We start from the raw sequence: 22,222 nt of genomic DNA, 5'->3' as shown, positions 1-22,222 counted from the left end.
CACCAGAGAGACATGCTGCCAAGCACCACCAGAGAGAGAGCCACGCTGCCCAGCACCACCAGAGAGAGAGCCACGTGGCCCAGCGCCACCAGACAGAGAGACACGCTGCCCACCAGCACCACCAGAGAGAGAGAAACGCTGCCCAGTGCCACCAGAGAGAGAAAATCTGAGCAGCTACCAGGGTACAGACGTGCTACACTACTGACCAGAGTTGCCCCAGGGGAATACAGAGTGAGCAATCGTCCAGCTGGAGGGATCACTGCTGTAGTTTTGCTGGGACTGATAAGAGGGCCTATTGGCCATTATCCATTACTTATCCTAGGGACTGTACAACATCTGCAGTTTCTGACCATGATAATGTGATCATGACATTGTCGAAAAGGGGCAGCGCATGGGTGACCCTATAATGATGCGCCCCCCCCCCCCCCGAAAAAAGTTCTGCGGACGCCCATGCAAGCAGCATCTTTGGCGGGCAATAAAAGCGCCTCTCTCTATTGGAATGAATGGGAAACGCATCAAAAAGGTTCTTGCTGCAGTTGAGTCACGTGACCTTAAAAAAAAAGCACACCGCTAACTCCAGAAAAGTGCTCGCCATTTTATAGGCAGTTTTCAAGCGCCTCAGCGTGAAAGGGGTCCTGATCTGTACACCTTCTCCTGTGCCACAGAAATGAGGGGAGCAGCATGACAGCCAGGCAACTGGCACTTTCAGAGACACAGGTCAGCACTGGCAGCCTCGCTCCTCTCATGACCTTATAAAGTGTGTAGAATGGGGTCACCCAGGGCGGGGCAGAGTTATGTACTAATTATGCTGCTGGAGACTGCTGGCCACAGGGAATGTACTGTACAGAGCGGAGGAGTACAGCGCGCATGCGCAGTACATACCCTGCCTGGGACTTTGTGGCCCCGCCCCCCAGCCCGGATTTCGGGAGAAGCAGCTGGCTGCAGGCAAGTTACTTTCCTTTTTACTGATAACAAATCGGGGTGTGTGTGTGCAGATCCCGGGCTGACACCCCATCACTGGGGCCATGACACCCCGGGATGGCCCTGACTGTGACTGTAGGTGTCATTGTGCTCTGCTCTATGGGATTAGCATGTGATCTGTGAAGTTTTGCAACTGTGTGATCTGTGTGTGTGTTTCCTGCATTGCACACAGTGTGCTGATCAGTGTCCTCATCACAGTGCTGGGCAATGGCAGGACCCCTCCTCTGTCACTGGGGGGTCTATAATGTGGCACAGAGCTGTATATGGCACCTTCTGATGTACACACAGCCAGAGCTGGTATGATGGGGGACTCACCTGTGACACCCCCTGAGATGATTTGTGTCCCCCCTCCCCCCAGTACATATATACTCGTTATTATATCTCCTGTAGTGAGGCTTCATGGAGGCCAGCCTCTCTCTGCGGTTTTACCCTGGATGATCCCTTTAAATATTTTACTGGTCTCAGTAAAACACCTACTATGGCATAACGGGTATATTTGGCACCCAGGGCAGATCAATGTATACACCCGTCTCCTCTACAATAATACATAGTGAGGATCTTAAAATTAAAATGAGGTGTATATAAAGGCATATATATACATAAATACACCAATATTTGTGGTACCCAGAAGCCACAGCTGTTGCATGAATTTGCCCACAGACATATATTACTGAATATGCGGTATATGGATATAATGGCCCCAATGCTGGTACTTTCATCACATGCGCATGCTTATGTGCTTGTGAACCACAAATGTTTTAGTTTGGAAAAACACATCCATACACACAAAAAAGCAAGTAGCAGCATTTACGTGTACAGTGTAATTGTTCTGTAGTACAGGTCTATAAATTTAAATTATGCAGCAGCTGTGGTTCCTGGGTGCTGCAAATACAGGCGTATTTTACCCTGTATGGCCTGTGCGCCCTAGGATTTGTCGTCCGCACAGTAGCGTCAGCTAGGTTGGCTGTTGGTGCATTAGCATCAGTTAGGATTGGCTGTCGGGCGTCGGCGCAGTAGCATCACCTAGGATTGGCTGTCGAAGCAGTAGCGTCACCTAGGATTGGCGGTCGGCACAGTAGCGTACCCTAGGATTGGCGGTCGGCACAGTAGCGTACCCTAGGATTGGCGGTCGGCGCAGTAGCGTCCCCTAGGATTGGCGGTCGGCGCAGGTAGCGTCCCCTAGGATTGGCGGTCGGCGCAGTAGCGTCCCCTAGGATTGGCGGTCGGCGCAGTAGCGTCCCCTAGGATTGGCGGTCGGCGCAGTAGCGTCCCCTAGGATTGGCGGTCGGCGCAGTAGCGCCCCCTAGGATTGACGGTCGGCGCAGTAGCGTCCCCTAGGATTGGCGGTCGACGCAGTAGCGTCCCCTAGGATTGGTGGTCGGCGAAAAAGCGTCCCCTAGGATTGGTGGTTGGCGCAGGAGCGTCACCTAGGATTAGCGGTCCGCGCAGTAGCGTCCCCTAGGATTAGCGGTCGGCGCAGTAGCGTCCCCTAGGATTAGCGGTCGGCGCGGTAGCGTCCCCTAGGATTGGTGGTTGGCGAAAAAGCGTCCCCTAGGATTGGCGGTTGGCGCAGGAGCGTCACCTAGGATTGGCGGTTGGTGCAGGAGCGTCACCTAGGATTGGCGGTTGGCGCAGTAGCCTCACCTAGGTTTGCTGATCGGCGCCATAGTGACGCCTAGGATTGCCGGTCGGCGCAGAGGTGTCGCACACCCTATGGATGGGCAAATTGCTCGGGCTGTGGTGAGACTTCTCCATCATCAGAATACAATGATCAGTATTGCAGGCTATAATCGCCAACACTTATCGTTCGGGGGAAAAAACACAACAGGCTGGTTGGACAGAAGCCAAGCAGGCTGCCCATACATGGGTCGAATTTAAGCCGGGCCTTGCCGAATTTTAATCCATGTATGGCTGACTTAAGTGTGAGATCAATTCGACATTGCTCAAGGAACCCCCAGCAACCTCCGGAAGAACCTTAGTTGAGAATTTCATGTAGAATGTCATTCTTGTCTGCCTTTCACATTCAAATGCAGAGCTGTTTGAGTTCAAAACAATGCGAAAGGCTGCAATCAACGGAACCCGCTGCGTCCAAAATGATGCAAAGCAAACGCAGCCTTAAAATTGTCATGCACCATTGAAGTAAGCAGGAATCTGCTGACCTGTGTTTGATCTGCTCTTCAAACGCATGTCAAACACAAGTAAATGGTGATGGTCTTACAATATTACAAGAGTGCTTCATTTTCAAGGCTGGCTCTGTACAGCTTTTTTTTCCCCTCCGTGTTATAAAATGTTTGATGGGAAAAATTTTCCAGTTTGCCATTACTCTTTTACATGTTTAAAAAAAAAAAAAAGGTGTGCATTGACTTTGGTAACAAAAAGTTCTCACAGTTCATACAGCAGTGGTGACAGTAATGGTGCTTTTCCTCAATGTGCATTTTTTCACACTTAAATGTGAATTGCAGTAAGGCAGCCCATTCACACGAGGAGGCTGCCAACACTCCAAAATATCCAAAAAACTGTGGAATAGCTCGTGCCATCACTTCTTAGTGAACTTTTTTTTGTTCATTTCTTTTAAACAAACTGCTAGGCAGAGTTGTGGTAGATATGAGAATGTGTTCTCAATTTTTCAGATGGAAAAAGTTTTCTATCGGAAATTCCAATCGTCTGTGGCAATTCCGATGTGCAAAATTCCGACGCATGCTCGGAAGCATTGAACTTCATTTTCACGGCTCATCGTAGTGTACGTCACCGCGTTCTTGACGGTCGGAATTTGGTGTGACCGTGTGTTGACAAGCTTGAGCAGCATTCCGTCAGAAGAAACATCCAAGGCTTTTCCGGCGAGAATTCCAATCACGTGTACGCGCCATTGGAAGGCGGTCACGTGTGAAGGAATGCTTGTCCCTTTACATCTGCTTGTTCATAGACTTTCACACTGATGCGCTTTTTCTACGCTAAAATGCATCTTTCCAGTGTGACAAAAGTGCATGAAAATCTTCCCCCTTTGAATCTTGTATAGCAGTCTACTTCATCATGCTGCGTTTTGAAAAGCCCTGCATGCTGCATCTTTCATGTGCACCAAAAACATGCCTTCCATAGAAATCAAAGGAAATCCAAAAAATAACGCATCGCATTGCGTCTTTGGCGTATGTCCAGGCTTTACAGATGCAGGCTTGTTAATGGTGTAATATATATTCTCAGAAAACACTTTACACAAAAGGCGTTGCATTGAAATTTAGCGCCATGCACTAAAAACACGTTAAAAATGTGATATCCTTTTTTTTACAAATGCATACCGCCTTACGTGCACCAGTATGAAAGGGCGTTTTACATTATGGTGTATATATATGATAGAGATATATATCTGTATCTCTCTCTCTCTCTATCTATCTATCTATCTATCTCTATATGTATATCTATCATTAGTGCTCAGTCATATAGTTTGGGCTGTGCTGGGAAACATTGCTCAGTGCAGTCCCAACACAAAGCGAATGCGATTTGCCTTGTTTGCTATGAAGTCCGTTTACATCACATTGCAGTGCCGCTGCAGTGATTGGAACTACAACTTTTACTTGTGACATTTCAATAAAGTTCTACCAACAAAAGAAAGTAAGCAGCGTGATGTTGCAGAATTAGCTCATTGGCCCTGTACCCTCCCAGCACACATCAGCAGCTGTACATTCAGCGTGGCTGCTGGTGTGGATGGGCACTAAATTCTGTTGAGTCAATCTAATCTGATTTGTCCCAAGCCCTAAGCCTCGGTTCATACTAGAATGCGGTGTGGGAAACCCGCAATCCATGCATGTTTTTTACACCGCCCTTGTGATCTTGAGCGGGTGTCAGTGCAATTCTAACAACACCCCAAATGGAAGTCGCCTGCACCAGATCGCATGGTACAAATGACCACGTAATCCAGTAGCAGTGCGTTCCCAAAACAGCTGCACGACTTTGATGCCATTAAATATGAATTGGCTCAAATGGCACTGCACTGAATCGCATGTAAATTGTACATTAATGCGGTGCGGTTCCTGTGCAATTCATAGTACAAACCTACAGTAGGCTTACTCTCAGTTTTTCAAGAAATGTTTGTTGCGCTTGTTACAAATGTAGCAACTTATTTCGCTTGTGCCCTCCGAGGTCTGTTTGAAACAATCAGGAATACGTGTACTTGTCTAGTTTTTCAGGTTTCTCTGAACTTTATGTTTAGCAGGCTGTAAATTTACCCAGAAAACATTTTTTTATTTTTTTTATTTTTTTTTAAGTGGGGGTTGTTAAAACCTGTGTGTTTTTTTTTTTTGTCTATTTGGGGAGATTTTCATGCTCACTTCATGTCTCACAGACACAACAGGAAGAAAATGGTGATCTTTCCAAAGTAAGGGAATCCTCACTAAAACCGTGTGTCTACATATGAAAACGATTTCAAAAGGACACATTTTGCATATCGCCTGAAAAGCAAAGTGAGCACAATAATTCTAGAGCCATCATTAACCCCTTCATGCCTAAGCTTTTTCTTTTTCTGACACATGTTGCTTACAAGTTTAAATCTGTATTGTTTGTTAGAAAAATACTTAGAACCTCAAGCATTTTCTTTCTCTCTATCTATCTATCTATCTATCTATCTATCTATCTATCTATCTATATATTAGCAGAGACCTTAGAGAATAAAATGGCGTTGCAATATTTTATGCCACACTGTATTTGCGCAGCGGTCATTCAAATGCAATTTTTGGGGAAGAAATACACTTTCATTAATTAAAAAGAAAAAAAAAAAAGTAAAGTTAGTAAAAATTTTTGTATAATGTCAATGTAAAAGATAATGTTACGCCGAGTAAATGTCTGCTGGGCACCGACGCTCGCTCCTGAGATAGAATGGAGATCTGTCAACGTAAACGGACAGATCTCAGTAGTGTCAGAGGAGAGCAGACAGATCTGTTGTTCATACTAAGTATGAACAATGATCAGTCTCCTCCTCGAGGCAGTTCCATCCCCCCACAGTTAGAATCACTCCCTAGGACACACATTTAACCCCTTGATTGCCCCTAGTGTTAACCCCTTCCCTGCCAGTGACATTTATACAGTAATCATAGCACTGATCACTGTATAAATGTCAATGGTCCCAAAAAAGTGTCCGATCTGTCCACCGCAATGTTGCAGTCCTGCTAAAAATCGCAGATCACTGCCATTACTAGTAACACAAAAAAATGAATAATAAAAATGCCATAAATATATCCCCTATTTTGTAGACGCTATAACTTTTGCACAAACCAATCAATATATGCTTATTGTGATTTTTTTTTTTTTTACCAGTAATATGTAGAAGAATATATATATTGGCTTAAACTGATTAAGAAATCATTTTTTTTTTGGGGGGGGTATTTATTATAGCAAAAAGTAAAAAATCTTGCTTTTTCTTTCTTTTTAAAAATTTTTATTGTCGTTTTTTTTTTTTTTTTTTATAGCGCAAAAAATAAAAACTGCAGAGGTGATCAAATACCCCCAAAAAAAGCTCTATGGGGAAAAAAAGGACATCAATTTTGTTTGGGTACAGCATCGTATGACTGCACAATTGTCAGCTAAAGCGACACAGTGCCGTATGGCAAAAAAAAATGGCCTGGTCATTAAGGGGGCAAATCCTTCTGGGGCTGATGTGGTTAAGCAGCCCATAGATTATGCAATTGTCTTTCTTTCCACCATGGGCAGAAGGAAAGAAAATTTGCTCAATTACCCAAACAATATAGTCAGTGATGATGGGGGAACCCTCACGCAGCACTATGTGTTCTGCCGATGGAGAGCCTTGGCTGCTGGCAGATAACAGTGGTCAATACTGCTGGCAGATATGCATGTCAGCTGTGATCGCATGTAACGAATCTGACAGACTGGTTGTGCTGAAGTTGGTTGATGGATCGACTTCAGTACAACCAACCTGCCCACAGATGGATCGAATCTCGGGCCCGTCTCTGCTGAACCAACCAAGATTTGATCCACCTATGGCTGGCTTTAGCCTCGTCAACCTGCAACAGCAAATGCTATTACTGACAGGATCCCCAAGTAGGAAACTTTACAATAGTTAAAAAAAAAAAAAAAAGTGTTTTCTTTAAAAAAAAGTTTATTCTATTCCACTTTTATTTTGCCTTTCCTGCCCCAGTGCCCTTTTCTTTAAGATCAGAGCCTTCTCTATAGGACCGGATTCCTTTTCTCTAAGATCGGAGCCTTTTGTATAGGAATCAGAGCCCTCTGCATAGGACCAGTGGCTTCTGCATAGGACCAGAGCTATTTTTTCATAAGAGAAGAGCTTTTTCTCAATATGCAGATCCTTTCTATAAGCCCAGAGCCATTTTCACTGCTTACGCTAACTTTTCCTCTTGATTTATTCCAAGTAACAGGATCCAGATCTGGTTTAACGTGTTATACATCTTATCTAGCAGCTCTGTGAAATTTGGAGTTTGCTCTAATCATGTGACACAGAATACCAAATGTCCATTCTCTTGAGTACATATTAAAGCACACCTGTCACATACCCAAAATACAGTGAATATAAGAGCCTTCACTTAGTCCATATATGACCACAAAGCTGGGGAATATATTATTTACATTACGGAATAGCTGCATCTATTACGATCTTATCACACAAGCATTGTGCTTTGTATTTGTTTTATGCGTGACGTGTAGTTCCCTTAAAACTTCTCTATATTGTATTTCCTCCACATTTTACTGAAATCTTAGCTCAGGCCAATAGCTATACACTGATCAGCCACAACATTATGACCACTGACAGGTAAAGGGAATATATCATTACAATGGCATCTGGAAATTGGTGGGATATATTAGGCAGCAAGTGAACATGTTGTCCATAAAGTTGATGTGGTGAAAGCAGAAAAAAATGGGCATCGCAGTTTGTTGTATATGGGACTGGGAAGCCCATGGTGACCCGTGTCCACAGCCAAAAGTTTCATGAACATGAACATCAGAACTGGACTTTGGAGCAATGGAAGAAGGTGGCCTGGTTTGATGAATCGCGTTTTTCTTTTACATCATGTGGATGGCTAGGTTCGTGTGCGCCACTTACCTGGGGAAGAGATGGCACCAGGATGTGGTATAAGAAGGCAAGTTGGCAGAGACAGTTTGATGCTTTGGGCAATGTTTTGCTGGGAAACCTTGGGTCCTGCCATTCATGTGGATGTTACTTTGTTTTAGCAAAAGGGTGCCATACTCCGTATTAGGTGGACGGTCATATTGTTTTTGTTGATCGGTGTAGTTCTGTATTAGCTGGTGAACTGGGAGAAGAGAAGAGCAGGAATGATCGACACCTCATCATGTTTGAAGACTTTCTTATCTGCAGCTCAGAAATTATATTTTAGTTATAGGTGAAGGTGAGTGTCCTGCGTCAGCCCCAGGCCTTTTATATATCTGGATACTCCCAGGAATGAGATGTCTCTGCCATATTCCTCGCTCTATAAATCAAACAAAGCCGGCTCTATAGAACTATAAACTGTACTGATGCTGCTGCTCAAGGTATCTATAACCCAATAAATCAGAGACAATATTTCCGGCCCTGTTCTCCAGGGAATTTTGGATGTTCTAGTTCCTCCTGTTACATTCCCCGTAATAACATTTTGGGGGCTCCTTGATAAACAACAGTGCGCATCTGAATGCAGCATTTGTTCCACCCCTTTTTTTAAAATAATTTTTCATTGCGGTTTCAGATAGAAATACTATATATAACATTTCCAGTTACACAAATATTACTAAAGAAACCCTTAGATCACACATACCTTAAACATGTAGCTCATAAATTATCACTTAATTCAGATTGAATTTAAAGGTTAAAGGGGTTGTAAAGGTAAGTACTTTTTCACCTTATTGCATCCTATGCATTAAAGCGGTAGTAAAGCCGCTGACTTTTCTACACCTGTAAGGGAAAAGGCATAATGAGCTAGTATACACCGCATACTAGCTCATGATGAAATACTTACTTAGAACGAGGCGCCAGTTTCTCACCCGATCCATGCCAAGGGAGCGACATTTTCCCGCTGCGTATCTTCCGGTTATCACGGCTCCGGCGCTGTGAGTGACTGGAAGTCAGCGGCTCATTGCGAGGGGAATATCTTTTAAACCGTACAGGTTTAGGAGATATTCTTTTTACCTACAGGTAAGCCTTATTATAGGCTTACCTTTAGGTAAAAGTAAAAAAGTTGACTATTCTATACTACCGTTTTAAGGTGAAAAAACACCTGGCAGTGACTGGTCCCCAGCCCCCCCCCCCCCCGTTTTATCTATCTGAACCCTCGAACTTGACCCACGGGGACACACCGTATCTTGGCTAGGGGGTTCTCAGCTGTTGAGTGGATAGATTGATAGCAGTGCAGCCATTGGCTCCCACTGCTGTCAATCAAAGCCAATGACGCGGCTGCCAGGGATGGTGCCGAGTCCTGCATTCGGCGTCTATGGACACCGAGTGCTGGACTCGGGAGCGTTCCCGCAAGGTAACCCCCCCCCCCAGGAGAGCACTTCTCACAGGGGGTTATCGAATGCAGGGAGGAGCCAAGAGAGCCGATGAGGGAACCCCAGAAGACGAGGATCGGGGCCACTCTATGCAAAACGAGCTGCACAGTGGAGGTAAGTATGACGTTTGTTTGTTGTTTTTTTTTTTTTTTTTTAAATGTAACCGTTGTTCATTTATTTATTTACTTTTATTCCAGCTCCCTTATGTATCAATATAGCATTAATGTACTTTTGCAAAAAAAAAAAAAAAAAAAAAAAAAAAAAACGCTTTCCCTTAATTCTACACAGGCTTACTTCATTCTCTTCATAGCTGTACAAACACACTGCTCGTTTACATCTGCCTAACTTCCCCATCATTTTTTGTAACGGAGGTGACGTTTCAGAGCGGCCATCTTGGCACACCCACGCTCGGCTGCAGTAAGGATACAGCAAGAAGGTGGCAAGCGAACATCTTTTTTACACCCACCGGAGTCTTGCATTTCGCTCTTATTTTTGCCAGTAAACTGAGCTTATATAGTGAAATGCAGTATTTAGAAATCCATCTGACTGTTATGATGTTGAATTTTAAAAGCAGCAGCGAGCCCGCTGATCTCACAGGTTTGCTGATCTGACAGAACACCGCTGCTTTTAAAATTCAACATCAAAACAGTGTCAGGGATTTCTAAATACTGTATTATACTATATAAGCTCAGTTTACTGGTGAAAATAAGTGTGAAATGCAAAACTCCGGTGGGTGTAAAAAGGTGTCCACTTGCCACCTTCTCACTGTATCTTTACTGCGGCCGGGTGCACCAAGATGGCCGTGCCGAAACGTCACTTCCGTTACAAAAAATGACGTGTTGACCAGTTGTGTGCTAATGAGATCATCTGGCAAACTCCTTCCTATGTCATGACCTAAAGTCTGGTTAGGAAGTAAGGCAGAAGTAATGGATGCGTGTTTTTAAATGGCTGTGGAGAGAATGAGGTAAGCATGTGTAGAATTATTGGAAAGCGGTTTTATTTTTGCAAAAGAAGAACATTTCTGCTATATTGCTACATAAGGGACCTGGAATTTAGAAAAAAAAGTGGAGTTCCACCTAAAAATGGAACTTCCGCTTTAAGTGATGGTGACCCCCCCCTGACATGCCTCATTTCTTTTTGGAGGCATCCAGCTCCCACTTCTTCCTTCCGGTGCCGCAGAGCCCGGGGAGGATCACCTCTCCCCTTTCCACCCTGCAATCTTCTGGGACATGTCACAGGTCCCAGACGATTGCCCGGCCATTCGCAGCTCACGCATGCGCAGTGTGTGCCCAGCTGTGAAGCCACAGCTGGGCGCCCACAGTACGAATGCTGGTGCCGTGGAGAGGAGGGGGAGAAGAGCGGGGCTTCGTACGCCCGCATCTCTGGACCATGGGACAAGTGAGTGTCTGATTAGTAAAAGTCTGCTGCTACACTTTTTGTAGCTGCTGACTTTTATTTTTAATTTTTTTCGGCGGAACTCCACTTTAACCTTTTTAAATATCCACACATTTCAAACAAACCTATAACTTGCATAGTCTTCTGCTCAAAACATAAACTTTTTCCTTCCTCCCTCTCCCCTTCAAAGAGAAAAATAAAGGAAAAGAGGGAGGGGATAGCAAAAAATAAATACAAAATACAACTAAAAGGAAAAAAGGGTGGTGGGGGGGGGGTTATGTTTTACCCTTTAATGTGAAACCTGAAGTTTCGCTATGACGCTCCAGCATCCACTAAAATGAAATATCAGGTTTTGTGGACTCGCCATTTCATTAGTATGTGCACACAGATTGCTGAAGAAATTTTTGCATTTGTTGTCATAAATAATGCAGATTGTTGCAGATGCCTAAAGCAGGTAAAGGTGTTAAGAGAACATTATATAACAATGAAGTGTATATAGCAGCCAGTTCCTTTATCTGTCATTGGGAGAATCCTCCCTTGTTACTCAATGTCATTACACGAGATTCCTGGCTGCCTGCCACGTTTCTTTATATGCAAATATAGCGAGATTACCCTCTGTATCAGAACTTTATATGGGATATTTTGTTTATTTATGGACAATGGAAATTTCCAAAGCCGGTCATAGATGATCCAATTTTCTTTCCTTCCACCACTGTTGTCCGTTGACACGCGCCACTCTGTAGAGGAAACTGGAGGGTCCAGTTGGGTGTGCCTGAAACTGACAGGCGGATCCAATCGGTCTGCCCTTGTGAAAGGGCCCTTAAACAGTAATTCTGCATGTCTAGTTAGATTTGCAATTTTCCAATGGAAATGCTCTCAATAAACCTTAAAGTGTTATTAAACCCACAACATATCATAACAGTAAAATCAACCCCCACATTGTGTATAAAGACTGTTTCATTCTGTCTTCTCTGATCCTCCCCTTCTTTTACTGTCCCCAAACTATGGATAGTACAGAGCCTTGGGGGCACTTTGCCACATTCTCAGTTTGGTTTGTATTGATAGAGAGCAGTTTTTTATTTTTTATTATTTTTTTTTGGCGGGGGGGGGGGAACGTAAAGTGCATGTGATCTGTACAGGGCCAATCAGCACTGTCCAGACAGAGGATCAAGGGTCATGCAGCCTCATAGGACAGTCAGAGAAGAATGAGAACTACTCCTAGAGGCTTTAAAGCGGCAGTAAACCTCAGTTGTTGTTTTGTTTTTTCAAACCTGCAAGGCAAATTTATAATGTGTTAGGATTGCATCCTAGCACATTATGTAAAACTTACCTTAGAACAGTGATGGTGAACTTTGGCACCCCAGATGTTTTGGAACTACATTTCCCATGATGCTCAACTACACTGCAGAGTGCATCAGCATCATGGGAAATGTAGTTCCAAAACATCTGGAGTGCCAAAGTTTGCCATCACTGTCTTAGAACGAAGCCCTCCAGTGGCATGCTGTCACCGCTGGAGGAGCTGTCCTCTTCACCTGGTCTTCCTACTGGGTTGGCAGACTCCGACTTTGTGAGTGGCTTCACTTCCTGATTCCCTACTGCTCATGCATGATCCCACTGGTCCCTGCTGTCTTATGGGACCTGTGTGTCTCCCAGAAGACAGCGGGGGTGGACAAGGCGGCGCAAGTGGCATAGATACCCGCGGGTGGCTCGGCTATTTATGCCCGGAAGTGGGAGCAAAATACCTGTATTAGACAGGTATCCGCTCCCCCCTGAAAGGTGGCAAATGTGACACCAGAGGGGGGGAGGATTCCGAAAAGCGGAAGTTCCATTTTTTTTTTTTGGGTGGAACTCGGCTTTAAACAAAATAAAATAAAAGCAATATGTTTTTACTGACATTTTTTCTCACCAATTTAAAAAAAATGCAAATTGGTAAAAGCCCAGAAAAATCGAATATCCCCCCCCCCCCCCCCACATACAGGAACAGAACTGAGACTGTCAATCACAGGCTGTGTTCTGGAGCTCCCTCCACTGTTACCTTTTTACGTACGTCTTGGAATTAGAAAGACATTTTAGAGATGATTCATGCTGATACCAGAGGAAGGAGGCAGCAGAGAGAAATTACACTTAGTGCACTTAACTGAGACCAGTAGACACTTTAGAGAGAAATGATTTGTTCGTATTTCATGTCTGAGGTTTACAACTATTTTAAGCCTAAGTTCAGACTGATGCGGCTTTGATTTCATACCCGCATGTCAGTCCAACTTCGGGAGTGATTTCATAGACATCTGTGCAGGAACGCACAGATGTCTATTGAAATTGCCCCCCGAAGTCACCAAAAGTAGTACAGGAACTACTTTTGGGAATCAGTGCAGCACCACGCTGATTCAGATGGTGCTATTGCCGGCAATAGCCGCCGATTTGGTACGCAATTGGACATGTCCAATCGCATGCCAAATCGTCCCAATGTGAACGTGGGCTAAATCCACGTTCTCTCATGGAAAGTTTGTTGCTGAAATATTCTAGGACCAGGGTCTCTTTAATGAATCTGAAGAACAACGTTTGTCATTAGGCCGTAGCCATGCACCAAACATATATAATTACATTGCTGTTGATCACTAATTTAAAGCACCGGACTACTAATTTAGGAGTTTAGGAAGAGAAATAAGAAACCAGAGAGACTGAGATGAATAGAGATGAAGTTGTCCTTCTCTTGTATAGAAGCATTGTTCCTTTGATAAGGTTATTGCTTGTTGCTGACTTCCTTCTTCTCCTCCAGATCCCTCCCAAAGACCATGAAATTTTTTTCTTCTTCGGGTTCCATCTCCTCCTCCTTTTCCACGTGGAGTGAGCTTCGTTTGGGAAACTATTCCAATCAAACACAGCCGTATTGTTACAGTGGGCACACGGGGAGTACGGTGCTGCAAGGAGTTACTTTTGGCGGAATCCCTACAGTTTTGGTGTTAGATGTGGCCTGCTTTGCGGTACGTACCTTTTTAGTAATTACAAGTTTGTGTAAAAAAAAAAAAAAGTCCACATAAGTCACAATGTTCAGCAACAGGCTCGCTTTTTTATCAATAGAAATTTAGCCTTGAACGCTAGTAATGTGATTTTGCTTAGGATGAAATGATGTCATTACTTTTCTGCAGGCAGGAAGCAGAATTTCCCTAGTTTCCTCACCTCCGGTGATCAGAATACAGTAAAACTTTGGATTGCAAGCATAATTTGTTCCGGAAGCATGCTTGTAATCCAAAGCACTTGTATAACAAAGCAAATTTCCCCATAAGAAATATTGGAAACTTAAATGATTCGTTCCACAATCAATTATTCACCAGAGGGCATGCGTGGCGGGGGAGGACAGCAGGGGTCCCGATGCGCATGGCCGGCTGTTGCGATCGCTGCCTGCCACACGCAATCGCATGCATGAGAGCCAGCACAAGGATTTGTGTGTGTAAACACACAAATCCCTGTGCTGTCAAAAGAGTGGAGATATGTTGTTTGTTCCTAGTAAGTAGGAACAGCCATAGGTCTCCTCTCCTACTTAGTCCTATCCCCATACAGTTAGAACACACTGAGGAAACACACATTTAACCCCTTGATCACCCCCCAGTGTCAGTGCATTTTTATAGCACTGATCGCTGTATGATTGTCAATGGTCCCAAAAATGTGTCAAAAGTGTTTAATCTGTCTGTCACAATGTCGTAATACTGCTAAAAATCGCGGATCACTGCCATTACTAGTAAAAAAAAAAATATAATAATAAAAATGCCATAAATCTTTCCCATAATTTCTAGACGCTATAACTTTTTTGCGCAAACCAATCAATATACGCTTATTGTGATTTACATATTTTTGGTAAAAAAATTTTTTTATAAATAATAATCAAATATTTATTTATTTTTTTAAATTTGGGGATATTTATCATAGCAAAAAGTAAAAAAAATATTGTTTGTTTTTGTTTTTTTCAAAATTGTAGCTCTTTGTTTATAGCGCAAAAAATAAAAACCACAGAGGTGATCAAATACCACCAAAAGAAAGCTCTATTTGTGGGGAAAAAAGGACGCAAATTTCATTTGTGTACAGCATTGCATATCTGCGCAATTGTCAGTTAAAGCAACGCAGTGCCAAATTGGAAAAAGTGCACTGGTCAGGAAGGGGGTAAAATCTTCCAGGGGTTAATGAAGGTACAACATTTAGCAACCCACATGGTTGATGATTAAACGAGGCACATATAAGTATGCAGGCATCTGGAGTAAAGCTGTCCACATAGACCAGTGATGGCGAACCTTGGCACCCCAGATGTTTTGAAACTACATTTCCCATGATGCTCATGCACTCTGCAGTGTAGATGAGCATCATGGGAAATTAAGTTCCAAAACATCTGGGGTGCCAAGGTTTGCCATCACTGACATAGACCATCCTCTGTACCACCGGCTCTCACTGCTGTCAGTCTGCAATCATGACCAAGAAGACTACCCTGCAGTAGAGCGATCTGAAAGCGAGGCTTGAACTGCTCATGGAAGAGATGACGTCAGAGGCGGTGAAGAGGATGGTCTACTTGGACAGCTTTACCACAGATGCCTGCATACTTAGATGTACCTGTTTTAATCATTAACCATGTGAGTTTCTAAATATTGTACATTCATGAAATGTAACCATATTGCTCCACTTAGAGGCACCTCTCTTTTTTCTTTTATACGAGGTTGTGACATGACACTACTTGTATATCAAGTCAAAATGTATTAAAAAATTGAAATGTGCTTGTCTTGCAAAACACTCTCAAACCAAGGTTTTACTGTATTGTAACTTTGTAACAAGTCAGAAATTTAAAGGCTAAGGCTGATCTGTGATGTGTGTGTTTGTCCTTATCCCCAGACAACGTTGTCTATATATGGTGTTAGGTGTAGACTTTCTGCTATTTTTTTAATGCCATTTGGTTATAATCTTTTAATAAATTATTTTGATTATTTATGCTATTTTTGGGTTATTTCCCTGGGCTTTTTTTTTTATGTGGCACTTGGTACTGCGCCTTCTTCCTAGTACAGTGCACAATTTTTTCATATGCTCTTTTTGGCCACTGAGTCCCACTCGATTCGAGTGCGTGGATGAATACCTGATGGTACCTTTTGTGTACCTTCATTTAGTTGGTTCCCTCCCCTTCTTTTTGTGATCTGTGTCAAACATTTGTGAACACAGCCAAGAGCTGCACAGGCATCAGGATTTATGTGATTTTTTCATCACTGTGCTGGCATCTGTGTCCGTGAAGTAGATGAGACAGGTCATCATCTCATGTGTAAGTGACATTGTTTCCGTGTCTGTGAATGCCGATACCAGTGATTTCAGTGGCAGCTGCACTGGAGAAGGGGGTGGTGAGGGAATGCAGGCAAGTTGAGTATTAGGGGGGGTCACAGGGAAGCCACTTGTAGGGTCACCTTCACTTTGCCTTGCCACAAACACAATTTTCAGTTTATTAAATATTAGATGTGGTGGTTCCATTTGTTTTCCCTTATTCTCACCTGGTGGTCCTGCCAGTGATACTTCCTGTGTTCAGGTGGAAACGCTCATGCACTATACTGTATCTATGGAGGAGCAACATTGTCCCCCGAAGACAGGAAGCATTTACAACTGCATCTCTCCATATCCTCTTCTCCATTACATAGTGGGGTGTTCTTTAGTTCACGCAGGCGACCTGGGTAGGACTTCTAACACTGCAGACATCACATGAAAATGGAGGATCATATCAAACAAATAAAAACGGTTTCAATAGTATATTTACCGGCCTGAAAGGGAATGGGTAAGAGAAGTTCATTGCTGGAGTTTACATAAACTTTACCCCCTTAGAGCTGGTGTCTCCCGGCCCTTTAAGGAGTTTAGAATGCCAGGAGGTGGGATTTATGGACCTGTGACCGCCGTGATTGACTGTTGACAGTCACATGATCAGAAAGCTCCCGGTCACAAGCAGCGTTCTGTTAGCCGTCGGTAATTGTGCCGGGAGCACGCGAGGAACACGCTCTCGGCACAGCTCTATCTGCATTATTGCACACAAATTTGCGGCTGCTCTGTGCCAAGGCTTGGCTGCCAAGAAGCTACATATTTGCATGCGCTCAGTGCGTGAAAAGGTTAAAAAGGAGCGCCTGTCCTCCCGCCCAAAAATGTAAAGCCAGCAGCTACAAATACTGTAGCTGCTGACTTTTAATATAAGGACACTTACCTGTCCAGAGATCCTGCAATGTCCTCACCCGAGCTGATTCTTCAATCGGCTTCAGGTGCAGGCACTGGCATCTCAAGTAAGCTTCATGTGGCTTCACAGCCGGGTTTCCTACTGCGCATTCGCGAGCATTGCTGTGCCCCATAAATTGCCCTGTGGTCTTCTGGGACCTGTGATGTGTCACAGAAGACTTGCAGGGGAAAGAGGGGGGTCTGAACTTCCGGCTCAGATTGCTGTCCCCCAAAAAAATGCCCGGGGTTGGGGTTTAGGAGGATGCAAGCAAATTGAACTTCCCCTTTGGGTGAAGTTCTGCTTTAAGGTATTAAATATCTAGTTCCACATGCTCATGGGAACAGCCATATGTTCCCTTTTACATTGCTTTGTGCTTAGTAGTGAGCCACAATGTCTGCCCCTTGCTAAACCTCATATCTCATTACAGTTAGTGCTGCATGGTGAGGAGTGAAAAATGTGAGTGCAACTCCACTTTAACATTTATTTCCGCTTTTGAAGCCAAATTGGGATTACACCTGCCTTGTATTTATCACGTGTTCTTACTTACATTATATGACTTAAAAAGAAAATAACATATTACTACTTACATTTTACTTGCTTTTTTCTGGAAACCCCAGAAGTGAAGTTTTCCTCTTTTGCTGCCCAAAATTATAATAGTGAAAATATAGTAATATGCAATATTTGAACCACAATAATTGAATATAAATAAAACAAAGTGCACAATTACTTGGAATTGTGTACTTTATTGGAGATTGTTTTATGTATGTTGGATCTGCTTTTATTAAGTTTCAAAAAATCTTAAACAATATTGAGTGAATACATGAGTATATATATTGCATGCTAATGAAGAGAAACTGAGGGTGTCCCTCTTTGTCATTGGAGACAGATGGCGTTTCCGCTCAATTCAGATAACAAATATACTGTAGAGCTGCGCGATTTAATCGTTAAAAAAAAAAAATCATGATCTCGATTAACCCCCCCACGATCTCTATGCAGAATTTCCGGATTCATTCATCTTAGAAGTGTAGAGAGTTCTCTGCTCAAGTTTTCCACATTGTCTGCGCTGGTAGATAACGAGAAACGTTTTAACTTTTCATCAAAGGAATGAACCTCTGTGTGTAAGGCCCCTTTCACACTTGTGCGACTTGGCACTGCAAAGTTGCATGACAAGTCGTACCCCATGATTTCCCATGAGTACCATTCATATCTGTGCGACTTCAATTCTCTGTACTACTTTGGTCCGATTTTGATGCGAGTTACACAGGCATTCCCTGAAATTGCGGCAAAGTCGCCTAAGGCCCCTTTCACACTTCTGCGACTTCAAAGGCGCATGACTTTGCAGCCGCGATTTTGACGTGATTTTTGCCACGATTTCAAGGAATGCCTGTGTAAACTTGAGGTATATGGACCTCAACTCGCATGAAAGTCGGAATAAAAAGTAGTACAGGGACTACTTTGAAGTCGGCATGACTAGAAGTCGCACTTATATAAACGATATTCATTGAAAATCATGGGGAATGACTTGTCATGTGACTTTGCAGTTCCAAGTAGCAAGACAAGTGGGAAAGGGGCCTAAATAAGGGATGTTTAACCCCTTAAAGACTAAACCTTTTTCTGACACTTGTTTCTTACAAAGTTAAAATCAGTATATTTTGCTTGGAACCCCAAACGTTATATATATTTTTTAGCAGAGACCCTAGGGAATAAAATGGCAATTGTTGCAATATTTTATGCGACACTGTATTTGCACAGCAGTCTTTCAAACGCAATTTTTTGGGAAACAATACACTTCAATGATTTAAAAAATAAAAATAAATAAAATGTAAAGTTAGGCACTGCTTTAAGTCATGCGACTTTCAGGTCACACAAGTGTAAAAGGGGCCTTAGGGTCCTTTCACAAGGGACGGATCCGTGATGATCTGCCCCGTGAACATCCGCTTGCTCAGCGGGGATCGCTCCGTTGATCCCCGCTGAGCCGGAGAATGTCAGATCTCCGCTCTCCTCTATGGGGGGGATCGGATAAAACCGTCTCTCCGCGTTCATCCGATCCGCTCTGCAGATGGATAGAAAAATAGGATTTTCCTCCATCTGCAGAATCGGACCATAGCAGAGATGGATGATATCGGGTGTCAGTGGATGTTCATCCGCTGACACCCGCTATCCCATAGGGATGTATGTATGTCTGTATTTCATCTGAAAATGGATGGATGAAATACGGACATACGGTCCACACGTGTGAAAGGGGCCTTATGGTCACACCAGAGAGTGTAATATTTGTAGATTGGATGGTTGGGCACAATGTGGTCATTTCTGTTATGAGATAGATATTCTAAAGTCTGCTCTTTAAAATCAATCATAAATATTCTGTGTTTCAGCTGTTACTGTTGCTCTTCTCTTTTATCCGTAAGAAGTTCTGGGACTATGGCCGGGTGGCCCTTGTATATGATGCAGACAGGTAGGTCAGCTCTGTCTCTTTGAGTCAATGTTATTTTCTTCTTTTTTTTTTTTATTGTTTTGTTTTTTATTACTAAAGGCAAAATGTTTTAATTTTTTTGATGGAATAAAGAGCGATTAGAACACGCCTTTTATTTTTTATTTTTATTGCTGTTTGTGCCTCTTTTAAGTGAGATCCCCCTCTTTATGTGTCCTGTTATTACCATTTTTATCAAAACTGAAAGTAAAAGAACATTTTTAGTAGGCCCCCAGCATAGTAATGGAGAGGAAATAATCCAATGGGGCCACAAGTACCGGGGACAACCAGAGATTCCCTCACTTTGTAGGGATTTCTTTTCACTTCCTGTTTTGGCTGTGGGACGGGGAAGTAAAAGGAAATCCTCCCAGTTGGCAAAAAGTAAGGAAAAAAAACACTATACTTTTTTTTTCATATGCCATTTTAAAATGGAAAATAAGTTTCACCTTTTAGTTCTACTTTACATTTTTAAGCTAAAATGATAAATATATATGTGTGTGTGTGTGTGTGTATATATTGTATATTTTTATTATTCTGTCCACCCCCCCTCCCTTGTACTATATGAGTATATGTGTATGAGTGTGTGTGTGTATGTATATGTGTGTGTGTGTGTGTGTGTGTGTGTATATATATCAGGGCTCGACAAACCCCAGGTCGCCAATGCGACCAGAAATCGCAACCTGGCACCTAAGCTGCCACCAGCCCACTCACTATTGATGCCCCTGACATGCAGCAGCATTAACACTGACTGCCGTCCTCCTCCCTCCTCCACACTCAGCGGTGCCGCGCTAATTGTGTGAAACTGACAACCAAGGGAGAGAGGAGAATCTGTCAGATTTCAGCTTGATTTTCGGGGTGGGCGGACCCGGCCAGGGTGGGCAGACCCAGCTGGGTTGGGCAGACCCGGCAGCTATCAAACACCAGCCAATGGGATCTGGGCGGGCCGCTACGTGTATGTGGCCCCTCCCCTTTTCTTAAGCAGCCCAATCGTTGGCTGGAGTTTGATAGCTGCTGAGTCCCGCCCACCCGGCCGGGTCCCGCCCACCCCGACATCAAGCTCAAATCTGACATATCTGCCTCTCTGTTACTTGTCAGTTTCACACCCCAGCCGGGTCCCACCCATTCCGACATTAAGCTCAATTCTGACAGCTCCTCTGTTACATTTCAGTAACAGAGTGCTCCGTGTGAAACCTGCCAGTGCCATCTGTCACCACCAATCAGTGCCACCTGCTAGTGCCAACCAGTGCCACCGCCAATCAGTGCCACCTGCCAGTGCCAACATCAGTCAGTGCCACCTGCCAGTGCCGAGTGTCACCGCCAATCAGTGCCACCTGCCACCGCCAATCAGTGCCACCGCCAATCAGTGCCAACTAGTGCCACCGCCAACCAGTGCCACCTGCCAACACCAACCAGTACCACCGCCAATCAGTGCCATCTGCCAGTGACTAGTGCCACCTCCAACCAGGGCCACCTGCCACTTCCAAATCAGGGCCACCTGCCAGTGCCAATAGTGTCACCTGCCAATGCCAACCAGTGTCACCTGCCAATGCCAGTGTCACCTGCCAATGCCATCTGGCAGTTCCACGTGCCTGCCAGTGGCAACCAGTGCCAGCCAGTTCCATCTGTTGCCAGCCTAACTCTTTCTGGTCAGCCCATAAGCCTGATGTAACAACGTTTCAGTGGAGTTATTGACTGGGTGCTCCATTGTAAGTTAGGGATAGGGGGTGAAAATGAGTGGCCTTACCCCGGGAGCTGACAATCCATACCACTCTAAAAAAACGCAAAAAAAAAGAAAAAACTGGCTCCTAACTTTTTTAACTGGCTCCTAAATTCAAAGCAAATTTGTCAACCCATATATATATATATATATATATATATATATATATATATATATATATATATATATATATATATATATATATAATGTATATTATGTGTAAATACATTTTCACTAGATATGACAAAGAATTTAAAGAGCACCATGGTTTTCCTAGAAAAAGAGAAAACCTGGTAGGATTTTTTTTTTTTCCATTCGTGTGCCTGGTCACAGGGTGAAATGTGAACCTTCTGATGGAGGAGGGTGGCGGGATCACTGCTCTATTGAGTTTTTTTTTAAATTAATATTTATTTTTTAGTAAGAAGAATAGAAAAAGTATATGCAAAACTGCTTTACGTTTCCTGTAATGAGCTATGGTAACAGAAGGGAGATTATGTGATGTGTGATCATGTCATGTGATTATTCAAAAAAAGAGTAGTGCAACAATACATAACATATACGAAAATAGAACTGAAAATAAAAAATATGACTAAAATACTAGTTTGGGTTGTGAAACACGAAGCATGGAATGTGTAAGGCATCATGCACACTGGACTTTTTTTTGGCTTCAGCCTTCTTTTCTACAGTCAATAAACTCTCCAGCATGTTATCATATGTGTCCATGCAGGCATAGGCTGTTATCAACTGTTTTTGGCTGTAAACCGCCCCTCCCAAAAAATAAACTAGTGGGTTCTGAGGAGTTTTTTGGTTGTAAAAACACTCTAACGTAAAAAAAAACGCAGGTGACCGCTCAAAAACCACGGCTCACTGGCGTTTTTAAAGTTTTTGAGCCCATTGGAAAAAAAAAAGCTTGAAAACTAACGCTGAAAAATGCTAAATAAAC

At 43.4% G+C, this 22,222-nt stretch overlaps 1 protein-coding gene across 1 annotated transcript in view; it reads left to right on the top strand.

Moving 5' to 3' along the window:
- The first annotated feature begins 814 nt into the window (after positions 1-814).
- Positions 815-22,222, top strand: part of TMEM63A (transmembrane protein 63A) — a 107,727-nt gene continuing 86,319 nt past the window's right edge. The window contains exons 1-3 of the mRNA XM_077485845.1: positions 815-945; positions 13,652-13,856; positions 19,468-19,547. Coding sequence (XP_077341971.1) covers positions 13,668-13,856; positions 19,468-19,547 — 269 coding nt within the window. The 5' untranslated portion in view covers positions 815-945; positions 13,652-13,667. The remainder of the gene's footprint in view (positions 946-13,651; positions 13,857-19,467; positions 19,548-22,222) is intronic.

The sequence above is a fragment of the Lithobates pipiens genome, unplaced genomic scaffold (assembly GCF_037356315.1).
Source record: "Lithobates pipiens isolate NorthernLeopardFrog02 unplaced genomic scaffold, aLitPip1_a1.2 Scaffold_18, whole genome shotgun sequence".
Lineage (NCBI taxonomy): Eukaryota > Metazoa > Chordata > Amphibia > Anura > Ranidae > Lithobates > Lithobates pipiens.
The sequence above is the reverse complement of the archived record's forward strand: the minus strand, read 5'-3'. Positions and strand labels throughout refer to the sequence as shown.